Source organism: Micromesistius poutassou (assembly GCF_964030765.1).
Source record: "Micromesistius poutassou genome assembly, contig: SCAFFOLD_2330, whole genome shotgun sequence".
Lineage (NCBI taxonomy): Eukaryota > Metazoa > Chordata > Actinopteri > Gadiformes > Gadidae > Micromesistius > Micromesistius poutassou.
Genome location: NW_028178305.1, coordinates 126,443 through 137,367, shown reverse-complemented (window position 1 = coordinate 137,367; position 10,925 = coordinate 126,443). Strand labels below are relative to the sequence as shown.

General features: G+C 52.4%; 1 protein-coding gene across 1 annotated transcript; it reads left to right on the top strand.

Moving 5' to 3' along the window:
* Positions 1-225: 225 nt before the first annotated feature.
* Positions 226-10,385, top strand: LOC311372725 (teneurin-2-like; the record flags this gene model as incomplete). The annotated part of the gene is made up of 9 exons (XM_084489682.1): positions 226-461; positions 1,551-1,847; positions 2,435-2,992; positions 4,729-4,998; positions 5,999-6,409; positions 6,870-6,980; positions 7,701-7,968; positions 8,545-8,675; positions 9,524-10,385. Coding segments are annotated over 9 exons (3,020 nt in total), but the record flags the coding sequence as incomplete, so codon positions are not given.
* Between the last annotated feature and the right edge of the window lie 540 nt (positions 10,386-10,925).

Genomic DNA, 10,925 nt, shown 5'->3' with positions numbered 1-10,925 from the left:
CGACGTTAACGTCGGAATGTCTTCTTTCTTAGCTCTCCCTGAGTTCAGCCCTGAGGCCGCATCAGACAGCACTTTGTATTCCCTTCCATCCAACGCATTACCGCCGAGTCTGTTGAAACAGAGCTAAAGCAGAGGTGACGCCCGCGTATCACCCTCGCTGCCGCCGCCGCCGGGTCCGTGGTTCACCTCGTCTTCTCAACCTGTGCTCCCCACTGCCCCCTACAGACCAGGTGCGGAACAGCTACCAGCTCTGCAACAACGGAACCCTGCGGGTGATGTACGCCAACGGCATGGGCATCAGCTTCCACACGGAGCCCCACATCCTGGCCGGCTCCGTCAGCCCCACCATCGGCCGGAGGAACATCACGCTGCCCACCGACAACGGCCTGAACTCCATCGAGTGGCGCCTCCGCAAGGAGCAGACCAAGGGCCGCATCACCGTGTTCGGACGAAAGCTGAGGGTGAGCCGCCACCGCCGTCGCCGCGTCCACGCCGTTCAGCATGTCTGCGGACGCCTGTCATACGCCAGACCCCAAATCCTCAAGAGGATTTAGTCTGGGAACCATCACGTTCGTTTTCTCGTATTTGAGGCGTGGTTTACGAATGCCCCCAGAGCCGTTTATCGGGCGCTACGATTGTTGTTAGTGCTATCAAGTGCGTCTGTACGTCGCTCATAGACAATAACAATAAAATTCAAAATAAGGTGGCGTTCTAAACCACTTAGGACACTATCTAAGGCTGCATCGAAAGGTGACTTCTCGTCTGCTGCCGTGTTGGATCCATAGATATAAACAAACGACGAGGTTCGGTGTTGCATAGACGTCGTCATCGTCTTGCTGCCCCCCCTCCCCCCCCCCGTTCTGTGATTGGTTCCCTCTGAGGATCAATCGGATCCATGGAATCCAGGCTGCCTAGCAGAGTGAAATGAATTTGCGTGCAAGGCAGCATGGGCATACCCAGGCTAGTAATACGCCGTACGCATCCGTGAATAAACGGTCGACTCTCAGCCGATCACCGTAGCCAAGGGTTGGTTTTCCATTCCTTAATCATTGACTGTCTCAAAGGGTCTTCTATGACATTCTCTGACCCCAGGCCCCCACAGGGCAAGGACATTTTCCTTTAAAAGAACTGAGGGATCCCTGATTCTAAGGATGGTTAGGAGTGCACTTCGTGCCGTGCATAACATTAGCATGACAAGCTAACATTTTATATTCAAATGAAATAGTTAGAAATACAAAATGAAGATGTGTTGCGGTGCTGGCCAGAGATTAAGTGGTGGCGACCACTTAAGGCATCCTTAATCCAGAGGCTTGACCCTGGACGCTCCTTAGTAGGATGGATCTGAATCCGCTGGAGGTCACTTTGGATAAACGCAAACGTTAATGTGTGAAGGTTAAATCAATTCATTATAAATAGAAATTTTACTTAAATCACCCCCTACCACCCTTCTTGATTGCCTCCTCCTCCGCATCCTTCTTGACTGACTCCTCTCCCTCCCTCCCTCCCTCCCTCCCTCCCCCCCTCCCTCCCTCCCCCCCTTCCCTCCCCAGGCGCACGGGCGCAACCTGCTGTCCATCGACTACGACCGCAACACGCGCACGGAGAAGATCTACGACGACCACCGCAAGTTCACGCTGCGCATCATGTACGACGCGCAGGGCCGGCCCGCCATGTGGCTGCCCAGCAGCAGCCTGGCCGTGGTCAACGTCTCGTACTCGGCCTCCGGGCAGCTGGTGGGCCTGCAGCGCGGCAGCATGAGCGAGCGCACCGAGTTCGACCCCCAGGGGCGCGTCGTGTCCCGCGCCTTCGTGGACGGCAAGGTGTGGAGCTACAGCTACCTGGACAAAGTGAGTAGCCGCCCCCCCCCCCCCCCCCCCCGGAGCCGGGGCCTTTAGGTGGGGGGAGGGAGGGGGGGTTGGGGGGGATGGGGCGATGGGGGGGCATGCCAGGTTCACCGGTGGCCAAGGAGGGGGTGGGAGTGTGGTCGTTTGCCGGTAGTAAACGGAGGTGAAATGATTTTTTATGATAATGGGATAAGATCGCAGTAAATCAGGTGAGGGATAAAGTGACTCTTGGTACCATTTCACAGAAGGTAAATCATCCATTTCCATATAAAATACTAACGGGGCCAGGTGGTAGTAACGATATTAACCTAATCTGCATTTTTATTTCTCCTTTCCCTCCCCGTTCACCTCTCTCCTCTTCACCTCTCCTCTGTTCCTTTCCTTCTTCACCTTTCTCCTCTTCACCTCTCCTCTCTCCCCCTCTCTTCCCTCCCCCCTCCCTCCCTTCCCCTCCTTCCCTCCCTCGCCCCTCCCCTCCCTCCCTCGCCCCCCCCCCCCCTCCTCTCCTCTCCCCCCCTCTCCTCCTCTCTCCCCCCCTCCCTCCCCTCTCCTCCCCCTCCCTCTCCCTCTCCCCCCCCTCCCCCCTCCAGTCCATGGTGCTGCTGCTGCAGAGCCAGCGGCAGTACGTCTTCGAGTTCGACAGGTCGGGCCGCGTGACGGCCGTCACCATGCCCAGTGTGGCGCGCCACACCATGTTCACGCACGTGTCGGTGGGCTACATCCGCAACACCTACACGCCGCCGGAGAGCAACGCCTCCATCATCCACGACTTCAGCGAGGACGGCCGCCCGCAGGCCACCTACTTCCTGGGCACGGGCCGCCGCGTCCTCTACAAGTACGGCAAGCTGGCCAAGCTGTCGGAGATCGTGTACGACAGCACGGCCGTCACCTTCGGCTACGACGAGACGGCCGGCGTGCTGAAGATGGTCAACCTGCAGAGCGGCGGCTTCTCCTGCACCATCCGCTACCGCAAGATGGGCCCGCTGATCGACAAGCAGATCTACCGCTTCAGCGAGGAGGGCATGGTGAACGCCCGCTTCGACTACACCTACCACGACAACAGCTTCCGCATCGCCAGCATGAAGCCCGTCATCAGCGAGACGCCGCTGCCCGTCGACCTGTACCGCTACGACGAGATCTCCGGCAAGGTCAGAGACTGTTGAGATGGTCGCTCTGTTATTTTAAAGCCCTCTGTGTCTATGTGTGCCTTTCGTTAAATAAAGGTAAAGCAGGTTGATGAAGAGAAGCTTCTTTTTAGGGCGCGTCGGCCAGCGAAATGTTTGATTTAATATTGGAGCATGATCGTGGGAAAGTACAGGTAGCGACGTTACCAAGGATACATTCAGTGAGACAACGGGTGAACAAGATCCTCATAGGGAAACGTTTGCATTGTGGGTAGGGAATACACAGGTAACACAGGTAAGTGGGAGGGACCATTCTGGAGCATTTAGGATTGGCGGGAGAGGCCAAGTTAATTTGTAACACTATGGGGGAAGTGGACGTGTCTGCAAGTCTGTTAAACAGGGCTGCAATAGTTAAACAAATCTACACAACAAAGAAGTCAGTCGATTGGCCTGGCCTCAGTATCAGACTCAGTGGCTCCAGTGGGAATGCAAATCTGAACTACCTTGACCTCTCTCAGTTAGAGAGAGGAAGGGTGGTATCTTAAAGTCCAAGGAGAATGTAAACAGTTCCTTTTAGATTGACTAGTAATTATATAAACAAGGTTAATGTAAGGGTTTATAATTGTGTATTATAGTTATGATTAATATTTCCACGACAGCATGCAATTCAGAGACGCCAGCCGGAGTCAGCTAGACTTTGAGAGTTTAAAACTGGATAAACCCCGCCCCCTCTTCAGGCCAAAGCCACTCCCCCGAAACATGTGACTTACCTCGATCGCTTTAGCAAAAGGTCGGCCTGGCCTTGTGGGAGACTCTAGTCATGCACAATGAGTTTGAAGGCAGGTGTGTGCAGGCAGCCAGTGGGGAGGTATGCAGATGGGTAAGCTATCCAAAGAATTCATTTAGGCCAAATTAAATGATTGGACAGACTTATTCCAGATATGCAACAGCTGCAGATAGTTTTTTTTTCTTGTCAGAGCATTTTAATTATTGATTGATATCAGGTCGTGAAGAGACTGTTGACAAATATGAAAAAAAACGTATAAAAAAAAACCTTTAACCTTCCAGGGGAACGGGGGAACGGGTTTTCAGCCGCGTTCGTAACTTTAAATGAGACAGACGTCACCACGGCAAAAATCAATTCATCCAGACAGGAGATCAAATAAAAGAAACAGAAATCAAAGCCATTCGTAAAGCACATAATTGTGCTGTTTACAGTCGAAGGTGCAGGGATGTAAGTGTAGTGACTCGGCCGTCTGACTCCTGCCCAAAGGCTTCTGGGTTCAAGATGTACCGGTGTGCAGCATTTAGCAGCTGCCGCTTATCGCTGTCTGAATGCGCTGTACTTTGTCACTTTGCATAAACGCTTCCGCTATAGATCCCGAAATGCGAAAGACATTTGCAGGTCTAACGGTGTCCCTAATTACGGCGTGCATAATCAAAGCACAGACGCATCCGACCAACCGCCAGCAAGCGGTTCATGTGCTGTCATGGCGACAGCATCAATTAAAATCTAATTTAAACGTTTTCGTCAAAGGCGGCCTATCCAAAATGAATAAAGTAAAGTTGCCGGTTGAACTACCGCCACCGTCTCTCCATCACCGTCTCTTCTCCATCACCGTCTCTCCATCACCGTCTCTTCTCCATCACCGTCTCTCCATCACGTCTCTTCTCCATCACCGTCTCTCCATCACCGTCTCTCCATCACCGTCTCTCCTCCGCTCACTCATGCTTCTTCCCCCCCCCCCCGCTGTCTTTAGGTGGAGCACTTTGGGAAGTTCGGGGTGATTTACTACGACATTAACCAGATCATCACCACGGCCGTCATGACTCTCAGTAAGCACTTTGACACGCACGGCCGCATCAAGGAGGTCCAGTACGAGATCTTCCGCTCGCTCATGTACTGGATGACGGTGCAGTACGACAGCATGGGCCGCGTGGTGAAGCGCGAGCTGAAGATCGGCCCCTACGCCAACACCACCCAGTACCGCTACGAGTACGACGGGGACGGGCAGCTCAGCGGAGTCAAGGTGGGTGCACCGCACGCGTGTGTGTCGGGGGGGTGGGGGGTGGGTGTGTGTGTGTGTGTGTGTGTGTATGTATGTGGGTGGGGGGGTGGATGGGTGTGTGTGTGTGTGTGTGTGTGACGTGTGTGACGTGTGTGTGTGTTTGTTTCTGACGTGTGTGTGTATGTGTGCGTGTGTGTGTGTTTGGGGGGGTTGTTGTTGTATAGTATGCCTTGTCTTTTGCTTTTTTCTATAAATATGAGTAAGACACAATCCGCTGCACTGCCTGCGGTCTGCCTGTGGAGGCGCCCTGGAGCAAGACGCCAAAGCCCTCCCTGCTCCTTACTGACATGTGTCAAAAAAATTGCAGTGCAATTCAAAAAAAACTAAACTACTGCCGTTAAAATTATATTAAAAAATATATTAAAAAACAGAACTGCTGGGACATGATTGTTAATCAAGTTACAAATTACAATTACAAAATGCAATCTTATATGTTCCCCAAGAGATGGTGCTGTTCCTCTTATTGTGATGGCACCGCTTGGTTCCACAATGAAAGAGCGTCATTGTTTCACAAGCAAAGACCTTTACCATGTGGGATCGGAGCGTCCATCAACAATGGTTCTTTTGAGGCCGCTTGGTTTGATTTGGCCCAGTTTGCATCCATACCGTCCTCTAGAGACGTCAAGGTGTGTCAGATGCTGAGTGTATAAATGCTAAATGGTCCTCGTTTATACAGCGCTTTTATCCAAAGTGCTTTACAGTGTTGACTGACATTCACCCATTCACGCACACATTCACACACCGATGGCGGAGTCAGCCACGCAGGGCGACAGCCAGCGGGTCAGGAGCAGTCAGGGTGAGGGCGTCTCGCTCAGGGACACCACGACACTCTAGACACGCTAGGAGGAGCCGGGGATCGAACCAGCAACCTTGCGGCTACCAGCCAACCCCGCTCTACCTCCTGAGCTAATGCCCGTGTATCTCCCCTCCCCTCCCCCTCCCCCTCCCTCCCTCCCTCCAGGTGAACGACTGGCCCACCTGGCGCTACAGCTACGACCTCAACGGCAACCTGCACCTGCTGAACCCGGGCAACAGTGCGCGCATCATGCCGCTGCGCTACGACCTGCGGGACCGCATCACGCGCCTGGGCGACGTGCAGTACCGCCTGGACGAGGACGGCTTCCTGAGCCAGCGCGGCTCCGACGTCTTTGACTACAACTCCAAGGGCCAGCTGCTGCGGGCGTACAACCGGGGGCCGGGCGGCTGGAGCGTGCAGTACCACTACGACGGGCTGGGCCGCCGCGTCTCCACGCGCAACAGCCTGGGCCAGCACCTGCAGTTCTTCTACGCCGACCTCAACCACCCGGCCCGCGTCACGCACATCTTCAACCACTCCAGCTCCGAGATCTCCTGCCTCTACTACGACCTGCAGGTAGGCTGGGGGCGGTCGGTGGCTGCGGGGGGGGGGGGGGGGTGGTGGGGCTGAACCATTTGGGGATCTTATCGAATTGCGATTATTTAGACTAGGCCTGGGCGATAAGATGATAAGTTATCGTATCGGGATAGACTTTTGATCAATATCAATATAAAACATGTTCTATATATATATCGAGAAGAGACTGGACCACCGAGTCTAGCAGCTGGGTTTGTTGCACAAACACGGTTCCATACTACAATATTTGAGTGTTTTTCATCGTTGCATCGACATTGGAGTATTTATCAATGAAGAACAGTGGAAGGTCATGTTAAATATTGAACAGAAGTGTTTAAATCCAGCATGGTAATTCCTAGTCTTTTTAGGTCATTAAAATGATCAATAGTTATCAATATCGATCAAATCAAAGCCATGCCGAGGGGTGACCGCAGTGTATTGTTGTCTGTTTGTCCGTCAGGGTCACCTGTTCGCCATGGAGGTGAGCAGTGGGGAGGAGTACTACATCGCCTCTGACAACACCGGCACGCCCCTGGCCGTCTTCAGCAGCAACGGCCAGATGATCAAACAGGTAAGGGCCCCGCGTCAGCCGGCACACCTGATATGATGGTTGATATTATTAAAGGATCTTATGTATAGATATATATAGATATATATAAAATAACACACTTTATGGATCCCCAGATGGAAATTCAGGAACGCATCCATATGTCAGACACGTTATTCCAGTGTCAATTTGTTTCAAAAATGTTCCCTGATGGTCTCAGTAAAGGAGACACATACCTCCTGAAGATTTTCATGGTTGCAAGTAAAAAAGCAATTACTAAATGCTGGCTTCAGAGGAATCCTCCTACCATGAGACTCTTAACAAACGTTATAAACTCTATCCAGGCAATGGAGAATTTTACTTTTGTGCTGCAGCTTCAAAAGGATAAAGGAGAGGAATACTGGAAAAAATGGGATCGCTACAAACTTAAAGACTCTTAATTCTATTTCATTCTATTCCAATGAGGATATATTTGTATTGTGTACTGTACCTATGCTTTTCTTATTTGTACCTACTTTCAAATGTATGTAGTGTCATGTCCTAGCCCTCTTCTGTTTGCTTGTTTCTTCTTTTATGTTCATATATAACAAAAAAAAAGTTCAAAGTGCAAGCAATTTAAAAAATAACTTTTAAATAAATAACGCTGTTCCGGACATTAATGTGCATTGAGTACCCGGGCAGATAGCCCTTAACCCTTCCTCCCTGATGAACCACCCTCCCCTCCGTGGCGCCTCCTGCCTCCAGGTGCAGTACACGTCCTACGGAGAGGTCTACCTGGACTCCAACCCGGAGTTCCAGCTGGTGGTGGGCTTCCACGGCGGTCTCTACGACTCGCTGACCAAGCTGGTGCACTTCACGCAGCGGGACTACGACGTGCTGGCGGGCCGCTGGACCTCGCCCGACTACGCCACCTGGCCCAAGATCGGCAAGGACCCCGCCCCGTTCAACCTGTACATGTTCAAGAACAACAACCCGCTGAGCGACATGCTGGACATCAAGAACTACGTCACAGGTCAGAGGAGAGGGGACGTAGCGGGTTGGTTCTGCTGCGTAGGGATGCTGTTTATATTTAGCATGTGCTAGACGTGAACCGCGCAATTTGATTGGTTCGCTATCTCGGGATATTGGCCAATATCCCATGATTGAGATCTTAAACTCGGGATATTGTTTTCATCGCAAAATGCCCCGTGAGAAAACCGCTAATAAAAACAAATAAATCCCGGCAAAAAGTGTCATCTTGTTTATTTTTGGTAGTGTTTACTAAAACAATTATTCACCTCAGGCTCCGTGAATAGGCTCCACTATTCACGGAGCCTGAGGTGAATAATTGTTGAATATATATTTTATTTTTTACTATTAACAAAATGTAATGGGAGATACCCTAACGTTTCAGAAATGCTGCCTTAAAAGACTTTTCTCGTTTCAAATTAGGTTTCAAGTGTCCTGTCATGCTAAAGTAGCATGTAACGAGATTACAAAAGGGTTAAACAAGTCAGCAATCCTGAACAAACTGAACGGTTCACTTCTGGTTTTCTGTGTATTCGTTGCCCCCCTGCTTATCTCCCCCTGCTTATCTCCGCTGCTCTAGATGTGAAGAGCTGGCTGGTGATGTTTGGCTTCCAGCTGAGTAACATAATCCCCGGCTTCCCTCGACACTCCTTCTACTTCGTGGAGCCTCCCTATGAACTGCAGGCGACGCAGCACTGTGAGAACGGACAGGTACGCTCCAGGCCTCGCCACGACACACTGACACTGACGGCGTGTTGGCAGCCTGGCTCCTGTCCGCTAAAGGGCTTTAATGGGGCAAGGTGTTTGGTCCTAAGTCACGCTCCTTATAAAATAATGAACAGTACAAATCTATTTTTTTTACAGTTCCAAATTTGCGCATGCTTTTGATGCCTGAATGAATGAATATGTAATTGTATCCCATATCTGTCCTTTGACAGATAGACTTTTAGACCTGGCTAAATATTTACTCCCAGGGAAATAGTGAGTAATCTATTACGTACACGGGCGGGTTTAGCAACAACTCATGTCCAGCATGACGCCATTCAGTCAGTCAGGTGCAGCTCAATGAGTTGCTCTCGTAGCTTATGAGTATAGTTATATAGTGATATAGTTTGTGAGGCGGTCAGTAGATGAGTGATATCGCTGTGGCCGTGAACCGTCTGGATTCAACATGCTTTCATACAAACTGTCCCCGGCGGTTAGCTTGCGCGAGCGTAAAGGTGGAGTTATGGTTGGACGTCGACGCAACGCAAGGGCGTTACGGACCCCGTGCGTCCTTGCGGACCCTCCTTGCGTCCACCGCGAGGGCCTGACGTGCGCCTCCTAAAAATGTTCACTTTAGTGCAGCAGCAGCAGCAAGGCCCGTGATTGGTCCACTTACGAAAAACCCGACCCAGAACCAAAACAGGTTCACGACTGCGTGGAAGCGGGGTCCTTGCGTTGTGTCCACGTCCAACCACGGCTGCACCTTTAGCCAGTGACATCCGACACGATCCCCGAGGGGCGGGGGGGGGGGGGGTGGAGTGATCCTTACCGCGTTCCCGTCCTCTCCCTTGCAGCTCATCACCGGCGTGCAGCAGGCGGCCGAACGCCACAACCAGGCCTTCATGGCGCTGGAGGGACGGCTGCTCAACAAGGAGCGGCGGGGCCGGCGGGACAAGCCGGGCCACTGGTTCGGCACCAGCACGCCCATCGTGGGCCGCGGCGTGATGCTGGCGCTGAAGGAGGGCCGCGTGGTGGCGGGCGTGTCGTCGGTGGCCAGCGACGACAGCCGTAAGGTGGCCCTGGTGCTCAACGGCGCCCTCTACCTGGACGGCGCGCACTACACGCAGGACGGCCGCGACTGCCACTTCTTCGTCAAGGTGGGCGCGGCGGACGGCGACCTGCTGGCGCTGGGCCTCACCAACGGACGCAAGTCGCTGGAGAGCGGCGTCAACGTGACGGTGAGCAGCCGCTCGAGGCGCGGCGCCACCGTGGAGTTCGCCGCGCCGTCGCTGGCGCTGAGCGTGCGCTACGGGCTGGCGCTGGACGTGGTGGACGAGGAGAAGGTGAGACTGTTGGAGCAGGCGCGGCAGAGGGCCATGTCCGGCGCCTGGAGCCGGGAGCAGCAGAGGGTGCGAGACGGGAAGGAGGGGAGCCGTCTGTGGACGGAAGGGGAGAGACAGCAGCTGCTGGAGTCGGGCAGGGTGCAGGGCTACGACGGGTACTATATACTGCCCGTGGAGCAGTACCCGGAGCTGGCCGACAGCAGCAACAACATCCAGTTCCTCAGACAGAACGAGATGGGCAGGAGGTAACAGATTCCCGGGGACTTGTCCGATTGGACGGAGCCGCGCCTCCCGTCCCGTCTCGCCGACATTCACGTTCCTTTTGGTTCTTTCCACCCAGCCTTCTCATTCTTGCGCCACTCGAATCCCGCGGAGAATAAAAAAACCAACTCACGGAACGCTGCAGGGACTTTTGAAAAGAAGAACTTATCAGAGAAAATAAAAAGTTATTGTTGATTTTACTGCCACGGGCAAAAAACATGTAATGTTTATTCCAGCGTTTCTTTTCTTTTGTTTTGAGAAACTTTGAACAACTCAAAAAGCACTGATGAACTTGGAAATAAAAAAGAACAAACCTGTTGCTTAACAAATAAGGAAAAAAATTCCCCTTTTTAAAAAAGATATTGATATTTTTACCCATATTTTTTGGATCACCCTGAGAGTGGCCATGACAGCTGCTGGTGGGTGAGCGTTGCACTGGGTTCTGCGGTGAGAGCTTGTCTCCATTCAAAAAATACAAACACCTCTCTAGGCCAAGGGACCAAATAAGGGAGGCCAAGCCATTCCCCAGAGTACGACCAATCAGAGCGACGGATCCAAGGAGGACAGCACACAATGGCGCCGAAACAAACAGCAGAATCACAATGTGAAACGGCTGTTCGACCACAACGACAACGACGACAACAACAACAAC